The sequence below is a fragment of the Erithacus rubecula genome, assembly GCF_903797595.1.
Source record: "Erithacus rubecula genome assembly, chromosome: 5".
NCBI classification, from domain to species: Eukaryota; Metazoa; Chordata; class Aves; order Passeriformes; family Muscicapidae; genus Erithacus; species Erithacus rubecula.
The window spans coordinates 45105659-45125533 of record NC_136687.1 but is presented as its reverse complement, the minus strand read 5'-3'; the positions used below and the strand labels follow the sequence as shown (position 1 = coordinate 45125533).

Sequence of the window (19875 nt, the reverse complement as noted above, 5' to 3'; positions counted from 1 at the left end):
GAACCCCACAACCTCTCTGTGTTTACAGTTCCTGTAAAGTTCTTCCTCATGTTCAGGTAGAACTTTCTGTGCATCAGTTTCTTCCTCTTGCCTGGAGTCCTGTTGTTTAGCACCACAGAGCAGAGCCTGGCTCCATCCTCTTGACACCCCCACATTAGGTATTTATACACCACAGATATATACTTAGACATATATTGTTGTTGAGTTGTCTCTTCCAACAAGCCTAGCTCCCTCAGCCATTCCTGGTAACAGAGACGTTCCAGTCCCTCAATTCTCTTTGTCCCTCCGCTGGACCTGCTCCAGGAGCTCCATGTCTCTCTTGTGCTCAGGAGCCCAGAACCCAACACAGCACTGCAGATACGCCTCACTAAGGCCGAGTAGAGGGGCAGGATCACCTCCCTCGGGCCTCTCCTCACCCTGTCCCAGCCTGCCCACAGAGCCACAGTTAAGGCATAAGGCCGCGCCACACACACACTGAGCGGGCCTAGCGGCTTCTCCGCGCCACACGGGCCATGCCCGCCGGGACCGGGTGAGGTGAAGCCCCTGCCGGGATGCGAGGCCCAACCTATCCTGCCCTCCCAGCCCGTCGTCCCAGCTCGGGCCACCTTCCCTATCCAACTGATCCTGCCTGTCCAGCCCTCCCTCCCAGCTGGCCCTCCCTCCCTCCCTCCCAGCTGGCCCGCCCTCCGCGGCCGGGCCGGCAGCGCCGGGCGGGGCGCGGCCTCACGGCGGAGCTGCCGCTGGGGGGCGCTGCAGGCGGCGGCGCTCGGGGCGCGAGGCGCGCGGCGCTCGGGCCCTCCCGCGGCTCCAGGCCCTCGCTCGCGCCCGGCTGTGGATCGGGGCGGCGGAAGAGAAGGAGGAGGAGGGAGAGTGAGCGGAGCAGGCGGCACGGGGCGCAGTGAACGAGCGCTGCGAGAAGCCATGTCCGCGCCCGCCGGGCTGCCGCCGCGGCCCGCCGCTGCCGCCGCGTTTTCCCCGGGCGGGCCCGGCAGCTCCCTGGAGGCCGCGGCCCCGGCGAGCGGCGCGCCGCGCTGCCAGAACGGTGAGGGGCCTGCGCGGGGCCCGGGCGGGCGGGGAGAGGCGCCCGCGGGTCCCCGGGACGAGCCGCGCCGCTCCTGCGGCGGTGAGGCCCCTGCGGGTGCCGGGAGCCTGCGCGCTCTGCCTTCCTCCCGGCGGGCGGGCGTGGGCCCGGCGGATCCGGCGGGCAGCGAAGGCTTTGGGTGGGAGGCGGCAGGAGCCGCCGGAGCCGCTCGGGGAAGGTGCGGGCCCGCGGCTGCGTGCGGGAACAACTTGAGAAGGCGCAGCCTCTCCCGCTTCGCTCAAGGGGCGGGGGAGGGGGTATCCGCGTCTTTCTCTCCTCCCGGGTTTGGTTCTGCCCGCTGTTGCGGCGCCTGTTTTCCAGCGTTTCAGAAAGGCTCTGGAGGCCGAGGCACCTCCAGGCCTCGACGCTGGCTGTCGTGCGTGAGAATGGGCAGAAAATCGCGTATTAGAGGCGAGAGTACTCGCTTTGTAGCCGTGTGTGAAGTTAAAAGTAATGGGTGGGTAGGCGTTCAGACAACTGGATCTTGGGATTTGGGTTGAACAGGCAACACTGGACCAGTGAAATTCAGGTCACTGAAAAAGGCACGATAGTTTATAGTCAAAAAATATTGACTCCCATTTCAGGTAGAGAGGTAGTGAGACTGACTGTAGTATGAATGAAAGTAATGAGTGTACACTTCCGCATTTTTAAATTGGTGCGCTATAAAATCAGTTATTTATTGACACACCGCGTTAACTCTTCAAAATCCCTGTATAATCATCTCCTCCATATAATACTAGATTGGTATCTAAATTTGGTCTCTTATTGCATAGAGTTCTAGCTCATACAGTTAAATCTTTCGTAGTCAGGCTATTTTCTGCACAGGGTATGTGCAGGGTAGGAGACCTACAAATGTTTTTACTTGAGAATTGTGAATTTATCTCGTGTCCAAAGGGGTAGTTAAGTGCTAAGCACTTAAATGCCTATAAAAGTAGGTGTTCGGGCAGTCACTGCAGAAAATGAAGGTCATTAAATGGTAGGTTTTAAGGAGATCCTGATGCCTTAGTTGTGTCCCAACCGGTATTGTGATGCTGGGGCTTGTAAAATTGTTCAGAAAATGCCAGTTTATGTGGTATTTAGTCAAAAAGCATGCCATTTTCAGGATACAACTGATACAGCATGATTAACCTGGAAGTGTATTACAGAAGCAAATAGAAACTTTCATCCTATCTTATCTTTGTATTCTTAGCTTAATAATTTTGAAGAACCATTGTTACTGTTGGTTGTTTTAATTAATTAACTCCATGCAGTTGCTAATATTGGTAGAATAATAGGATGTGTAAAACCAGGGCATAGATAATTTATTTTCTGCTAAATGCTCTTTCTTTAATTCTGAGAAATGTACACACTGTTTGATAACAGTCTTAAATTTTTATTGCATAACTTTGGTTTTTGTGTTCCTTTAGATGTCTTTGATTATTTTAGTCAATAACCCTGGATTTTTCATTTTATGACATTTAGCAATAGCATTTGAGTTTTTTTGGATTGGTATATCTGATGTCTGAGTACTAATCTGAAGTTACAATGCAGGACTTGAGATTTTGGGGTTTTTTTAATGGAAATAGGAGATGAAGTGGAGGGAAATAGCAATAGAAAAAGACTAGTGGAAATTTCTGTACTGTATAATATAAACTAAATTTCATAGCGAGGATTGTTACTGCTTTTAAAATTTGATTTTGTGTCATTGCAGTGGAGTTTAAATATAAGATCCTGAACTGAATTGACCTGTTTCTATATTGGCTGGGAGAAAACTGGTGTATCCTTTCTTTTAGCGCGCTCTGTATTTTAATTTGATAAAATGTGGATTTTTCAAGTAAAATTACGAGTGCTTTTTTTGCAGAAAGCAAGCAGCCTGTTGTACATATGATGGTATTAAAAAGGATGTTTGGTCTGTTATTAGTGAGTTTTGCCTGGTTTCATGACCAAGTCCATTTGAGATGCTTGGAGACTTCAGTTTTTGTTAAATTTAGGTGTGATTGTTTTGTTGGGTGTTTTTAACAGTAACTTCTTGTGTGTATACTATTATTTTCTTCTTTCTCTCTTACAAGTTTGGGAAGCTTTTTTCATATTCTTTCCAGTGGCTTTGTATCTAAGTGGAAAATGACCTGTTTCCTAATTTCAGTGTAACAAAATGGTTCTTGTTAAATCAGTACTGAAGGATGATGTATTTCTTCAGTAGTGATGGAGGACTGCAGTGCTAACAATTTAATGTATTGAAATGCAGCACTGAGAGGATAATTGTATTGAATTCCCATGGCTTTTCAGAAGAGTTTTATCTGGTGCTGTCTACAGTCAGTTTGTAAGGCTGCCATTGGTTCTTCTACTGGCATTTTGGAAGCAAAGTTTTCATTATTATGTTGTTCGGTCTTGTTTTTCATCCCTCAGACTTGGGATAGTTTTAGTCAATTTAATAAAGAGAACAGAGATGTGAAAGATGAGAAACCTCTGAATATTTGGTGAAAATGGGAAGCTGTGTGAATGAAGGAAGAGACACCAGTTCTGTTACTGTAGTGAGAGCTCAGCACTGCCTTGATCTGCTTGTTTTTTTGCCAGCAGTTAACAAAGGGCAGTGGTCCTGCCCCCTGCCCATGGGATAAAGGACCTGTGAGGAGGCTGTGGAAGTCTTCTCTGGAGGTGGGTAGAGGGATGTTAGGAGTTTCAGAAAGCTCACAGGTAGTTTTGGATAGAAGGGAAGTTTGGTGGTGTGGCATCCACAGACTGCATGTAGGTAAGGTATGTGGCAGATGGCTGAATTATGCTGCTGAGGGAATGCATGGACATGAAAACCGAAAGTGACATTAGCAAGAAAAACTTTACTGATTCACATAGTGGTTTAGCCATAGCACGGCTGCTTTTGCTGCTTTTTTTTTTTGTGGGTGTCTGGAGTTTTTTCCTATGGTAGCTCCCCCCTCCCTTTAAAAGCATTAAGATTTTTGGGGTTCGCCTGTTAATGTCTGTGTAATTACACTTCGTAACTTCATCTAATTGTATGCTTTATGTGATAAGTATTAATCTGTTCATAGAAGGAGAGGTTTACTGCTTTTGTTGTAAGGATGATCTTTCAGAGATACACCTGCTGTGTGCAACTGAGGTTTTCAGCTCGTTTGTGGAATTTTTTGAGATATTTGTCCAGTGTTTTGGAAGGATGGTAGTACCTGAGGCATGGCATCAGGACAGATTGTGCAATTAATCAGATTTTGAAACAACACTGAAGTTGTATTCTGATTTCCAGTGTTGAAAACTGTCCACTTATCTAGTTACCATTAGTAGCTACAGCATCTAATTGCAGTACAAAAATTACTTTCTATTCACATTCTTTGTAATCAAATGGACAAAAAAACTTATTTTAGATATGGGAATAATCTTTCATCTGTAATTTTAAAACTTGCTTTCGAAGCAAGCTTGAAATCAATATAATTTTTCAAATGTTGTCTCAGGTTTTCATGTGTGTGTTTATAGATGTTTCTGCTTAAAAATGTGAATAAAAAGGACTCTGCATCTGTGGTTCACTAAAAATACAGGGTTAAGGAATAGGACATGAGGAATAACTTTGAGATTTCCCATGGAGCAGTTGACTGAGAAAATCAGTTTGGACATAGTTAACATTTGGTCTCTAGCAAGCAAGCACTTGTTTGACCCTCCCTGGGCCAGTATGTAATTACCCTCTAATGTTGCAGAGCCAATTGCATTGATACCAGAGGTCAGTTTCTCTGATTCCAATGCCTCTTACACCTGTAAGTATCAGGCAGTAAATGAAAATTATGTGCCTTGTCAAATACTCTGTAGTTTCATAAAAACTTCAGTTTTCCTGAAAGCATAATACATAAGGACATAAAGACAAATATAACTGTCCTGCAAGTCTTTATCTTGTCCACTATATTGAAGACTTGTAAATAAGAATACCTGTATTGTTATGTTTTGACATACTGATTTGACTGCAGCTTTTCAGTTTCCATATTCAGGCAATTTCTGTAAGGCATACTCTTGAGTTCAGTTAAATGCTTATTGTTGCTCACTATTTTTTTTAGTATTAACCTCCTATAAACTCTTAGAAATATTCTAAATACAAATGAGATAAACAGGCATGGAAACCTCTTTCAAGAATGAAAGCATCAATTTTTCTGGTACTCCTTTGTGTGTTTGCAGATTACTTCAAATACTGGTTTTGCATGTGTTATGCTTGGTTTATTCTCTCTCTGCTGATGGGAATCAAACTCAAGAATAGTGACAAAAAATAAAGCAATTGTTTGTTAGTTCAAGTGCAGAGTCCATTGGCACTACTAGCACATGCCCCTGTAATGTGATGTTTTCTCTTCATTTCAGGTCCTATGCAGAGTCAGATGCAGTTCCCCTCTGGCTATGGCTCACATCTTCCAAACTACAGTGCCCCTTCAGGACACTATTCCCAAGTGCCCAGTAAAGCTGCTGCTTCACATCTGGATAATCAGTACAGAGCCAGTTACTACCCTGGTTACTATTCAGCACCAGCACAAAATGTTATGACATCTGTGGGTAGCAACGTGTTGAATGCACAGGAATCTCAGCAATTGTACAACAATACTCCTCCCCATTCAGGGGGGTCCAGTGACAGATCTGTTCAAGGAGCAGTTTCATCTGCATCCTACTCTTATGTGAGTGCTCAGCAGTCATATTCAACATATGATAATTACTACAGCACTTCTGTCAGCTCTTCAGTTGCATCTCAGGGATTTCCCGTTAATTCTGATCACTACAACATGCCCGTGGTTTCTGGTGCCATGTATCCTAATGTTTCCTATCCTTCTATGGCTGCTGGCAGTGTGTATGGGCAGACATTTACCTCTCAGAGCCTACCTGCTGTTGGACAGTTCAAAGAGACAAATGCATTTTCTAGCCAGAGTACATCAGTACCTCATTCTCTTCAACAGCATGTTCCCGTGGGATATAATACAACATTATCAGCTGTTTCATCTGCTCAGTCTGTGCCAGACAACCTCAGCAGGAATCTCACTGGATCAGTTGCTAAAGTAAACAACCAAATAAATACAGGTATGGTGTTACTTAAAAGACAGTGAACTTTCACATTTGTCTGGGAAACATAAGTAATTGTGTGCTCTTGTTGGCTTGTTTTTGTTCACTGTGTGGAATTCTGTAATATAATTTTGGGTTCAGTCACTCATTCTTGTAGTTTTTCTAATTTGGTTGCCATAGTCCTCACAACAGCAGCTATTTGTTTCTACTGAGAGATACAAGCGGCCTCAGAAGAGGCAATGGAAGTTCTGAAGGAATGTGTAATTTCTGAAATATGTCTGTTATTCACAAAGTTACCTCTTTCTTTTCTGGCTAGGGAATTTTTCTAACTATTGGTTGTAATTTCTTTAAATTTTGCCTTAGTGACACTGTGAGAGACTGAAATGTTAATAGTAATGACTCAAAACATTTGTGGAGGTAGCAGGGTGTTTTGCTGAGGCCAGGTTTGCTAGGAAGAGAGTTTTTGGGAGTGTGGTGTGTGATGGGGAGGCCTTCAATGCACACAGGACAGGGAGGGTAAACACCCACCACCAGAGGCTACAAGCTGGGTTTTGAGCCAAGTAAGAAGCAGACCCTGTGGAGGCAGACAGGTACTTTTTATCATGCCAATTGTCCTTCCTTACACAACTGTCGAGCTTATGCCTGAGGGTGTTCATCCCTTCTGATGGGGCATAACTGCCTTAAGTGCCCTGATGTGAGAGATAGCTTCATGCCTTAGAAGGGGCCAAAAGCATCAAAGACCCCTAAAGTGTCCCCAAACTCAATTTCCCAAGAAATAGGTATTACCCAGTCTTATAACAAATCCACAGTGTTGTAAAAGACAAAACTCCCCTGCCTGCATCCCAGGGAAGTGCTTGGAGCTCCCATGTACATCTGAATGTAATTAACCCACTGAGCTGTGTTGTGTGGGACCCTCACTGCCAAGAAGAGGACTAAAAGGACACTGTCTGGATCCCCAAGTGGTAATATCTTTCTCTTTATCCAACACATATAATTTGTATGTATTGCTTTTCCACATTAAATCCAGGTCCTGTCCACCTCAGTGAAAATCAGTAGAATTTTGTCCCATTTGGATGGTATGAGACACCTCATGACGAGTCCATTGTCATCCCCATGTGCTGTCCACGGCTGGTGTCAGCTGACTTGTGGCTGCCCAATGCCCATGGTATTCACTGAAACTTTATTGGTGCTAAGGTGATACAACAGCACATGCTGTACTCACAGACACACGTAGAGTATCTACAGATACTCAGATGCTCTGAGGCCAGGACCTGGGCTGTCTTCTCCTGCCTTGACTTTGAGTGATCCAGATCCTCAGAAGTTTATGGTTTCTATGGTACCATTTCCCCTGCACTCCGCAGGGAAGGTTCACAAATATGATGTCTGCCACAGTTGTGAGTTCCTGGATGTGTTTGTGATGATGTTGGTATTTCTTCACTTTTTCTCTTGTGGCCTCTTCTAAGGATGTGTCAGTGCACTTGTATCACACAGTCACATCCACCACAAATATTTGAATTTCCTTCACAAAAGGTTTGTATAACTGTTTGTATAACTCATTGCTGTCATCTCTTATATGTGGTTCCTGAAATGCTGTCCAATCTTGCTTTTCTGCTTTCTTGATAGCATTTCACATGTATAATTGTGCCTTTTCATTCTTATATCTTCCACAATTGGGCAGTTCCCAATGATGTGGGAGCATGTTTCATTCTCAGCCTGGCAGTGCCTGCAGGATTCGAGGTATTTTTCTTGTCTACCCTTGTTTCTTGGTGCATCTTTATTTGTCACTTGTCACTCCCTTTCTCTCCCCTTCCCTCTCTTTTTATTTTATTCTCTCTCTCTGCTTTACATTTACTGTTAGATAAAATTCATATTATTGACTTTGGCATATGGTCTTGTTTGCACCATAATTCAGGCAAAGGCATCTCTGTAATAATTGTAATAGTTGGATCTTAATACACATGTGCATTTCTCACAAAGTTCAGGGGAAAAGGGGAACCCTACATGGATTTCGAGTCAGTTGGGGTTTTTTTAATTAATATTTTTTTTAAGCATTTGAAAGAGTTAGGAAGTTGTAGCTGATTCTTGCAAGCAACAACTTGACAGTTTTAATATGGATGTACGTATAAAGTTGTGAAGATACCAGTTGAGGGCAAGTACACTCAGTCCTCATTTGTTGCTTCAGCTTCTGTTTCATAGGAAAACTGAGTACCAGTTCATGGGGTATCACTTAGTGGGAAGCATGGAAGAGATTGGAGATGTGGGAGTGCCTTCACAATGAAATATCTTGCTCTGCAAAGGAGAGAGCAATAGTCTGTGCAGGAAGATTCTGATTTTCTTTCTGAACTGGGGGTTTTCTGACTTCATGCAGTTTTGACTTGTAAGCAGTGCCAGACTGCAACATGCTTTCTCTACCAAAGACAGATGTTACACAGCTAGTTTTCCTTTTTAATGCTAGATATTTCAGATTATAGTGTAACATTGGAACTGTTTTCGGAATCCTAGTAGCTGAGATTCTCAGACCAAGGACTTAAGAAAGAATATGGCTTTGGTAAAGCTTTTTTTGGGAAAAGCAGTTAAGCTTAAATGAAGCTCATTCAATCCACAGTTTCAACATTGGTTTCTCCCCCCTCACAAGACTAGGATGTAGAGTGTCATTCTCAGCTCAGTTATTATTACTTTCAGTATTAGTAGATTTGAATTCTGTGCTGATGAGTGCCCTGTGTAATTTTCTCCTGTATTTTCAAACCATGAAACAAAATACCATTTAAAAAAGAAAAATAAGGAGCTCCTTGAAAAGCTCCTGCAATTACTGACATTTCATGGTTGTGCATAAAAATGGATTCTTTTATGGACTGCCAAAAACGTTGACTCTGAGTACAGAATCTGGAGCTGGACTTGACAGAATGCAGGTGTCTTTCCATAATAGCACAATATGCAGTAGGCATATGAAAACTACTTATTCTTTGTTCAAACTGTTACTGTTTTATTTGCGGAAGTTTTTAATTCCAATGCTTGTTAATTTTATTTCCTGTAGAGATGTCTTGAAATGCTTTGTTCATAGCAATTTTTTTTTTTTGCAATGAGCAGCTGTTTTAAAAGTGGAACAGTGAAGCTGACCAGGCAGTGAAGAGCATTATGAGCAGTAGTTTTATTTTTGAACCATTCAATGCTGCTCTTAAGGGGGTAATTGAATTAATATATGGGCTCAAGAAAAAGTAGTAATATTACACTTGAATTTCAAAGAACTAATGATAGAATTGGCTGTGATAATGCTGTGTCATGGGTACTCACTTTGCAGTTATGAAAATAAACACTGATCCACTGTTTCTGTTGTACTTGGGTAATACTGTAGTCCTTGGTTGGTTTGCTGGACTGTAGGCCTCAATAGTTAAACCACATGCAGACTCTCTCTGGTCTTGTAAAGCTGCTGGTAGAGGCATGTCCTGTGCTTCATTGCACAGGTTTCTGGAAGTGAATTAACTGCACAATAATTTTTTTTCTCTTTCCCCTGAATTCTGCTTCAACCTCAGCACACAAATGATTCTGTATTTGCTGACAAAGAAAAGAAGATAAACATAGCAACTGATAGCAAGGCTGAAGAAAGAGCTGGACAGTTTCATTACTAAACCTTGAACACTTTAAACCATTTTTGATGTCTGAGGCTAAACAAACTGCCTTCAATGATATCTGAATTATTTTAATCTAGAATTCAACATTTTTGGCTAAAATATATTTTTAAAAAAATAAAAATCCAATTGCTACTACACATAGTAAAATACTTAAATAAGGAATTACAAATAAAGGCATGATAATAAAATTGTAAAATAATTATATTAATTGTTTGATCCTGGCATGATTGGTTTCGTTTTGAGATGTTTTTTTAATTTCCCAGTGCAGTCTTACTGTTCTCAGATGGAGTAATTTTATATATAGCATTCTATTTGTTTTCAGCCTTTATGAAAAGGGTTTAGATTTTGAAAATTATTTGGCAGTTCTTGTACATCCTTGGAAAGTGTCTGAATTCAATAGACAAGGAGCATAAGGAAATTATGAATGATCTGTTGGAAGGAAACTTTCTGAATATTTCATTTTCCCTGCTTTCTTCAGGAAGAAGCAATGATGGGGAACAGTTGCTGTCTCTTTTGTGCATAGTTTTTAGCTAAACTACTTGGAAAAAAAAAATTAATGAAATTCATAGGTTTGCTTTCTATGACTGTTTGTGTAAAGAAACTTGGATACAGTATCCTCCTGTTGTACGCTAAGGACACAGAACTGCAAGAAAGTGTTTTCCTAAAACTGTAGCAGTCCATTTCTGAAATAGCTGAAGTATTTTCAGCAAACTTGCTGAGATTTCACTAGAAGAAACCAAATTTATTTTAAGAGGATTTTTTTTTTTTTTTTTTTGCTGGTAGTTGTCTGGTCTTGCTGAATAATAGCCGGTAAGAATAATTTTCTTTGCTTTAGGAAGTGTAAATAAAGTAGAATATAAATATGTCTAATTTGAGATTTTTTTCCTTGGTGGTTTAGCCCTGCAAAATCTCAGTCTTATATGTTTTAAATCTGTATTTCAGCAGAAGAGTATTGGTAAAAATCTATCCAGGAGCGTAATGCTATGTAAATTACATACTTCATATTATTTAGGTTTTTGTCTTTCTAGGTCAGTAGCTTTTAAAATGTTTTCCCAGTTTATTTCAGCTGAAATTAGGGCACTCTCCTTAGTCTTGGTGCTTTTCAAGTTAGCGTGCATGTCAGCCAGGATGCCTGTATCTTACCAGACTCCTCAGCGAGGAGAGGAAGCAGAACTCCTTCTGTGGGTGTATGATACAGGTTTCTTTGCATCCTGGAAGGGACAGTCTGCTCGAGCAGGAGACACTCTAATTTCGTTATCTCACGAGCATACTTCCCCTTATGTCAGATCAGGATGTAAAGTCCTTGCTGCCCCAGTTCCATAGGAATGCAGGCTATAATCCTGTAAATCTGCTAATATAGGTGTGGTTGAAAAAAGGGGCAGGACTGCAGCCAGTGCTGAAAGTCAGGGGCAAAGGATGCTGTAGGAAAACAAGCTGCCGGGAGGTGGTACCTCTCTCCTTGGAAACTGTATTGTGTTGGGTGCAGGGGGTGTGTGGGGTTGTGAGGGTTGTGAGGGCAGGAAATGAAGCTCACAGCTGAAACAACTCAAGAAGGATAATTCTTGCATCTCTTCAGAAATTTTGAGGCGATGCTGTGGTGATACCTTTTAACTGTGACCTCTAGGTCTCCCGTTAGAAATTAAATGGAAAGTTTGTGGTGATGTATTGGGAAAATGACAAATTAAAATGCTATTTTGCCCAGTTCTGCAGATTCTTTCTGGAACATGCCTTTTAACTGTAGATCATTATGCTTGATCATTTTTAGTGCAAGAGGTGTTCATGATTGAGAGGCATGAAGGGAAAACTCCAGTACACACTGAAGGTGAGGAGTTGAATGTGAAAACCCAGAAAATACTGTCACTGAGAATGGGGTTTATATTTATCACAGCTTGACGAAACTCCTGACTTTTCATGACATCAGTTGGTGGGAATATTATATAGCCTGATTGTGTTTGTCCTGGATAAGTTGATGGGAAGCGTGTGCTCTAAACTGGTGTCCGTTCCAGCTTTGTCTTGACCTACCATAAGCAATCCTAAAATGATACTTATATGACAGAATTCAATCTTCTCTTTGGCCAGAGGGGAAAAAAGTGATACTGTAATTTCTCTCACCATAGATTGTTTCAAGTGATGATAGTTACCAACAATGTGGGTTTAGATGTTAATTTTGTTCAAGTGTTCGCTTTGGTCTTGGTTGCTTATGGCATTTAAAACCTTTATGGAGTCACCAAATAAAGTTTAACATTTAGTTTTGCAGGTTGGATTTTTGTACAAAGAAAAAGTACATGTTGTTTCTCAGAGTTTAGAAACATTTTTTTTTACAATGCATTTAAGGGATTTGTGTAATTTGGAAGGTAATTGGATTATCTTTCTTAAGAATAGATAGTGGACTTGGCAGGAAGGTATTACATCTTCCGCTAATCCAGGTGTAAATTGGTTTTGGCTGTGAGCACATGACACTGACATTACAGTATTTAGCACTCTCTACAGCAGTGCTTGATGCTGCCAGCAGTGCGATACTGACTTGCAATGAGGAAAATACCCTACAAACAGCTCCCTGCTATAAAACCTGGGTGAGCTCGTGGAAGTGGCAAAGAACTTCATTTGTCATCTTGCATATCTTGTTTGAGGAAGCTGCTGTAATAAGAGCATTCCTGCCGAAGCTCTCATGGGGAATCTGCAAAACAGTGTGTAGAAGCAAAGGTTATAGTAAGTCCATTGCAGTAAAAAAATGCTCTGTATGTTCATTGGAAAAAGACATAATTTTGATAAGACTTGCAAAAAAGTTGTGCGTATGCTCAACATCAGATTTTAAAATTGCAAAATATATAAAAGTTTTCTTGAGATAATAAAGATGTGTGCTGTTAATTTTGACTGTAAATGATGAAAACAGAAGGATCATATTAAGCCACCTCTTCTTCTTCACCTTCTAAAGGAAACCTTAACTTGCCCATGAAGTTCTTTGAGATATCACCTCCATTATTTAAGGAAAAGTCAAGAACTGTATGAATGACACAGCTCTGTGTGCAGAAGATGCAAAGTTAATATTACGTCTGCATCGTCTAGCAAATTCTGTAACTTAAACAAGTACTCTACAAATGGAGAATTTTGTTCTTGACTAATTTCTATGTTTGTTTACTGAGTATTTTTGGTAAAACCATTTCCTTTCTCTTCTTTTTAACAGCTTGGTTGGTTAGAGTTTTTTTAGAAAGAATCATAATGCAGATTTTCTCAATTTATAAGCAAAGAGCAACCCTTAGTCAAGAACTAACTTAATTGAAGTTATGTTGTCCTTGTCTGATAGGAGTTTCAGCTGGACTATGTCAAATCTCTCAAAGCATTAATCTTTTTTTAAAGCAGATTATATCTAGTCCAGATGTCTAAAACACATCAGAAGTTTTGTGGAATACTCGAGGTTGATTGAAACAGATTGCTTGGAACATGAGTTTCATAACTGAATACCCATATTGCAAAATGACAGCACTGCGAGGGAGGCATAATATTGGTCTACTGCATAGGGTTTCCTCCCATGGGAGCAATGTTGAGGGAGCCTGTTTCAGGTGAACTACATTCCTCTTATCTGGGAAGAGTAACTTGCGAAAGTACAGCATTGTGGGGATGTATCAAAAATAAGCTTCAGCTTAGTCTTGCTTTTACTGCATCATGCTTTCTCTTTTTTGCTGTTATCACAGCAATGTATTCATTGCAATGGAGCTTTAGCACTGTAGGTATTGAATTTTTTAAAGCAACCAATTTCTCCATAGATACTTGTTTGAAGGCATCTCCCTTTGAAATGCTGTATTGTTTTTTGTAGTTACTGTGGAATCAAATGTGACTGCTTGTGTTGTGTAATTGTCTGTAAAGTATATACAAAGGATTCCTGCTTTCTGCTGTTTTAGGTGGCATTGATTCTTCACAGCCTGTGCACTCAGTGAGCCAGAATGTTCCATTTACCAAGCCTGGAGTTGGAACATCTGTTTCCTCTGCTGCGATGTCATCAGTAAGGTCACCTGCTCCAAGCCTGTCTTCAAAGCCACCATCTTCATCATCTGTTACACAGTCACCAGAGCTGGCCCTTCAGGAAGGTACTAAAATGGAATGGGAAGTCACACTACAGGCTTTCACTCAATTCCACATGCACACATGAATGCTGGAAGTTTTATTGCTGCTCTTCTGTGTTTGACTGGAGCACATCTCAGGCATCTCATCAAGCTCCCTTAGTGATGGTGTTTTATGTCACCTTGGTTCTTAGCTTCTCTTAGTGTTTGTGTTTGATTTCCTGTGTCCATGTGTTACCTTTGGCTTGTTTGTCTTGTTGGCAGTCTTACATGTCTCTTGCTCAAAAAAGCCTTCTTTTTGTTTCCTTATTATAAAAAGCTGCTCACTACTTCAGTTTCTTAGAGAAAGATCTTTAAATTAGCTTGTAATTAGTCTTTATTGAAAAATTAAATGTAAACTAGAAATCTGCTATTTTATTTGTGGAAACAGTGAGTTTGAGGATTAAGTTCAAACTGGTAGAATTGTTTTCTTACTGCCTAGCTGTAAGTGCCCATGGAAGGCTGCTGCAAGAATTCTTGTGGGAAAACAGTAGTGTTTGTATAAGCTCCTTCCTATTCTGATGTTGGCAGCATCTTGAGAAAGAATCAATTGGCTCTTGAGCCTTCTTCAGTTAAATTAAATTTTATACTGATATTTCAATTTGCCTCTTCATTGTTACATGTTTCTGTATCTAGTATTCCAAATCTAATTGACTGCATGAATTTTTTTGTTTTGGTCATGTTTTCTCTTAGCAATTTCAGAATTTTAAATTCTTATGGATGAGGAATTCTGCCTGAGGGGTGGAAGTAGGCATTAATGAGCAATATGATATCTCTGGTGTTCAAAATAATTGGCAATCGCATGGTGTGATTGTCACAGAGTATTTTTTTATTCTTAAATTACAGAATCCTCTGATATAAATAACTAAATTACCCCTTTTCCTTAATTTCTTCCCTTTTCTGATAGAATGCAGATTACAGGTTGTTTGTCAATCATTTCTATATATATTAGAGGGGGAAAAAGAGGTAATTGCTTTGAAGTCCTATGTAGAGTGTGCCATTTTAAGGAAGATACATCCATTTTTGGAGCTGTGGCTCTTGCACGGTTTTATAGTTGATTTTGATGCTAGATAGATTTTATATCATCTTTGTATCTGTGACACCTTTTTTAAGATATGCTTGCTTGACAAATAGTGTTGCTTCTTCTTCCAAAGAAATTTCAAACCATGTTTTTAATGAGAAAAGGGGTTTTTAGCTGTGATTTAGCTGTGTTTAACTGTGATTGCCTTGATGTGCAATGTATGTGTTCTGGAAGTGATTCCTGTGAAATATGTGAACACCTGGTACAGCAGCTACAGGTCAGTGCAGTGGCTGCTGAACTTCCCCTACATTCAAGTGCTTCTACTAAGTGAAGGTGAAAGCAGTAAGTGGCTGAAGAGCACATTTTAAAAACAGCAGTATGTTGGCAGTATAAAAATAAGTTGTCAGGAGTTTCTATTAATCTAATTTTATTTATTTGCATGTCATCACACATAAGTTTCTATGTTCAGATGATGGTTTTAGGAGCATTAGAAGGCTTCAAACTCTTTGTTAGTTTCATTTGAGGAGTCTGAAATAAGTAGTGTACTCTTGCTTTTATATCAACAACTTTTTTATCAAAAAATGTGCTAACTCTCCGTGGAAGTGAACCTACTGGAAAAACAGAACACATGTACTGAATATTTGTCTGGTTTAGAATTTCAAGTATGTTTCTCCTGCAAAAATCAGATGGACTTGATTTTTTTTTATCTATTTTCTTAGTTATAGAATATCATTGTCTACATGACAGCATTCTGAAAAAAAGCAGAATTAATTTGAATTAATTTTTAAAGAGGATTTAATTGCTTTAGGCTTCTCTTAGGACGTTCCTATAAAAACTAAAAAATTCTAATTGTTTACTTGATGTCTTCTAACAGGACAAAAATATATTGAAGCCTATTTAATCTTACATAACAATCTTTAGGGTGCATATTTAAGGTGCATTTTACATTTGAAACGCTTTTATGGTGTGGGTGAATGAACTTAAAATACCTAAATAGTTGGTTTATTTCACAGGCAAATGTGTTGTTATCCCAGTTTATCTTCTGTGTCCTGTCACCTACATCTGTAAATTATAGTGGGATAAAGCCTTAGAGTGCAATATTATTATGTCACAGGTATTCTGCTTGCAGGGTTAGAAATTTCCAGTCCAGTAAATCTGTGGTGATTTAAATTATGTGGTCACATTTCAGACCAGATTTATGGAATCATCTGACTCAAATAACGATTTCAAAATTGGCTTTTGCAGTTCTGAAAGTGGGAGATTTTAACACCATTATCAAATCTGTAGAAAATACTAAGCAGAAGTTGTCACAACAGAAAATACAATTATGCTCATGATGGCACTTGAAACTGCTATCTGCAGCCACCCGTTTCTGCCTGCAATTCCTTTCCTCCCGTGTTGGCCAACTGTTGGGATTGCTGGGCAGTGAACTAGAATGGGAGACTTTCCCTCCTGACAATGACTTTTTAAACTATGTTATTTTTTATCCAGATTTATTCTCAGGAGGTTTCTTTTTGGCTGGACAGTTATACTAGCATAGCACAGTCTTAAAGACGGAAATCTGTAGTATCATTGGCAGTGAAACTAAATCTATGCAAACTCATAAGGCTGGTAAGAATCAAACCAGCCTGCTTTTCACAGCATTCATAGTGATATAGTTCATGATTCCTAAGCTTCTATGTTGCTAGCATATTTTTTTAATCTCTTTTCTACCATATTCTTTCCAAACACCTGCATCCTTAATGCATGTCACCAGTAGTGGGTAATCCAGTCCTTTTCTCTCATCTGCGCATGCTTGGAATTTTTGCATTGGCATGCACTTTTCAGGTAGATATCCTTTCTTTCTTCTTCTTATCCATGTACATGACGTCTTTACACTCACACTGGGCAGGTCTACATTTGCTTCTTGCTGTTACAATTCTGCCCTTTTTGTTATCCTCACTTTTTTCCTGTTTACTCACATGTTAATGATTTTAAGATAGTTTGTTGTTTTTTTTTCCTCTTTCACAGTAATACAGTTGTTCTGTTTTATTCCTCAGTAGTTCTCCTACACCTGAGAAAAGACATAGTCTGTTAGCTCTAGTCTGTTCTTGCAGATAATGATTTTCTTGAATTCTCCTTCCCAAGTGCATTCAGTAAATTTTTAAATGATAGGACTAGAAATTACTCAAATTAGCCCTGTGTTTTAGCAGTATGGAAAAACTGGAGCACTGAATCTATTCAGTGGCACTCAGGATGATTTTTCATTCATTGTTGTTACTACTTGAATTAGAGAAATTTGATTTGAATTGTACAAGTATTAAAGCACTAGACAAAGGAATATAATGCCCATCTTTTTTTGCACCAGTCCTTCTATGAAAGTTCACCTTCTCAAGAATGTTGTTACATAGTTTTGCTTTGTTTTCCTTTTATTTCCAGTAGTTGAATAGATACTCTTCACCTTGATTCTCCTGGGGTTTTTTAAGTGAAATTAAACTGCTCTCTATGGTTCATTTGGTAACCCTTATTGAAAAAGCCATGAAACTTATAGCATTTATAAACCATATTTTAAATAAAGGTTGATACAGTTGATTGAAGTAATGGATGGGTGTATTATTAGTTACCATGATGATTTCAGATTATGCATAGCATAACACTTCTGTAATACTTTGTGGTATTAAAACAAAGAATGCTGTTGGTGCCACACTACTTCTACAAAGGGAAGGAACCCCAAATTCCCAAATATTTCACAAGTTTTGAATACTTAGGATGTTTTTTGCCATAGCAATCCATTAAATTTATAAGAGAAAACCAGTGATCATTTATTTTGGATGTCAGTGCCTGACTAAAATCCTTGGTAACTCTGCCTTATCGCAAGAGAAATGTAAGATTTTTTGAAGATGCTGAAAATGCATCAGTAACACGGAATGTAGGAAATTAATTATAAGCCATGGCTGCATGCTTTACTCTGTTTTGAAATGGTATGTTTGTGTGTTGCTTTTGTGTACTGCTCACATATGCTTAGAGTAGGTATTGTAAAAGCAAACAAATAAAAAACTAGAAAATTACTAATGAGCTATGCTGTGGAGGTGACAGCAGTAACAGTTGGTGCATTGTCACCAGATACTAGAAGTGTGTGGTGTAGTCGCATGCTTATGAGCCTGAATTTAGGTACTCATGTGAACATAAGACGGCCCAAATTTTCAGGTTTACCTAGCTTTAAGTTGACTGGTTGTGTTGTGCTCTCTATGTGTTTTTACTCTTGCATGTGGCAGCAGCACTATATTTCATTCATTTCTGACAGAATTCCAACATGAATTATTCTTATCTTAATAAGGGCAGGTGTGCCAAGCAAAAGTTAATGCTAAACATTTCCGTAACACAATTTGTATTAATATGGAAGTAATTCCTTTATTTCTGTGTATTGATTTATGAAAGCACTCCGCTACACAAACTGGAATTAAAAACATATGTAGGAAATCTGCGTGTTTAATTTCCTGATACATGTGCACATAACACACATATAAAATTATCTGCTAATTTCCATGTGCTACTAATATTTTGCTGAACTAGTCCACTAAAAACTGCTTCTAGGGTTGTAGATTTAACTTGTTGCATGCTGGGATTTTCTCTGGAACAGCTGTTTTCTCTCACTTTTAATGCAATGATTTGTGACTTTCGTTTCTCGTCTTTCCTGTCTGTCTGACTCTGATGTTTGTGCTTTCCACTTCACAGGCATGCAGTATGGTGGATATGTTAATAATCAAGCTAGCTCTGCACCAGCTCCCTTGTCATCAAGTTCAGATGATGAGGAAGAGGATGAGGAGGATGAGGAAGCAGGTTGGCTTTAGCTTTACACCAGTATCTTGTTATCTTCCTACTCAAGGTTTTCCCCATATTTCCATCCCCTGAAACTTTTTCTTCCTTTAAGACAAAGCATCACTGACTCTTCAGCTTGAAATTTCCCAGCTGTTACTAGTATAGTAAACACAAAGGAATTCAGTAGTGACCAACAAATAGGTCCTGGTTTTGTCATGTTAATATCAGATGTTTTATGAATCTAACCAAGTAATATTCACAACTTGCAAAACTCCCATATTTTTGTTTTTTTGATTTGCAGTGAGTTTTAACTGAAGGTAACTAGCAGTAGAACTTAGACTGATAATTGTTCAGGTTAAGCCATTAGATGCCATTTGTATCGTTACGTTAAACAGTGTTTACCTTATTTCTCCTTTTATGCATAAGGAACTCATACAATTAAGGTAGTAAACATTGAGAGGTTGTAAGTGTGCTTTTTGGGACAGTGAATTAATCTGTGCTGCGTTTTTTCTGCTTCTAAAGGTGTATGTCTCAATGGTCAGGCACATAAGTGCAATTTTAATCTGCTTGCTTTGTAGAAAATTTTAAAAGATTGTTGATTTTTTTTTTTTAAAGCAGTTTGTCCTGATTGATTGAAGTGTTATGTACTTGGTTGCAAGGATTCTGCCTGTATTTTTTGTCAGATGACCTGGTTTTGTGAGTTTAATGTTTCTCACCAGTCTAGTTTATTCCGTTTTGAAAACCTTTTCTTTTAGAACTTAAAGAAGTCTTTACTGGCTGTGTGAGTGGTAACAGTATGAAAAGCTTTTTGAGATAAACATTAGACTACTACCCTTGTTAATAGACATAGCAGCACATACCTTGTACTGCTGACTTTTATTATTGATTAGGAAAAGGAAACTGTTGTACCTTTTTCTTTAATTTTATAATTCATGTTGTCATGAAAAAAAAGTGCCAGTTTTATTAAAGTATTCAATAATCACCTAGAATACTGTGAAAATAATGTAGCGTACTCATAATAATTCTGTGAAGAATGGAACAAATTGATGACATCCAGGTCATAATTAAGAACAGTGGGTTGGGTTTGCATGCCAAGGTTTCTTACCAAATTATGTTGACCCGGTTTTTTATTAATTGTAACCTTTCTCTCCTTACTTTGTTACCTAAACAAAGTTTCATACTGCCTACCTTCATTCTCTCTCAACTTCTGTACTTCACTAAAACCTGTAGCCTTGGAGG

The 19875-nt window shown here is 39.5% G+C and overlaps 1 protein-coding gene across 3 annotated transcripts in view; it reads left to right on the top strand.

Moving 5' to 3' along the window:
* Positions 1–741: 741 nt before the first annotated feature.
* Positions 742–19875, top strand: part of SEC24B (SEC24 homolog B, COPII coat complex component) — a 43574-nt gene continuing 24440 nt past the window's right edge. Inside the window, exons 1-4 of one of the 3 annotated variants that reach the window (XM_079307326.1) lie at positions 742–1042; positions 5405–6109; positions 13620–13805; positions 18553–18657. In XM_079307326.1, coding sequence (XP_079163452.1) covers positions 922–1042; positions 5405–6109; positions 13620–13805; positions 18553–18657 — 1117 coding nt within the window. In that variant the 5' untranslated portion in view covers positions 742–921. The remainder of the gene's footprint in view (positions 1043–5404; positions 6110–13619; positions 13806–18552; positions 18658–19875) is intronic. The other 2 variants (XM_079307327.1, XM_079307328.1) reach the window with 2 other exon arrangements.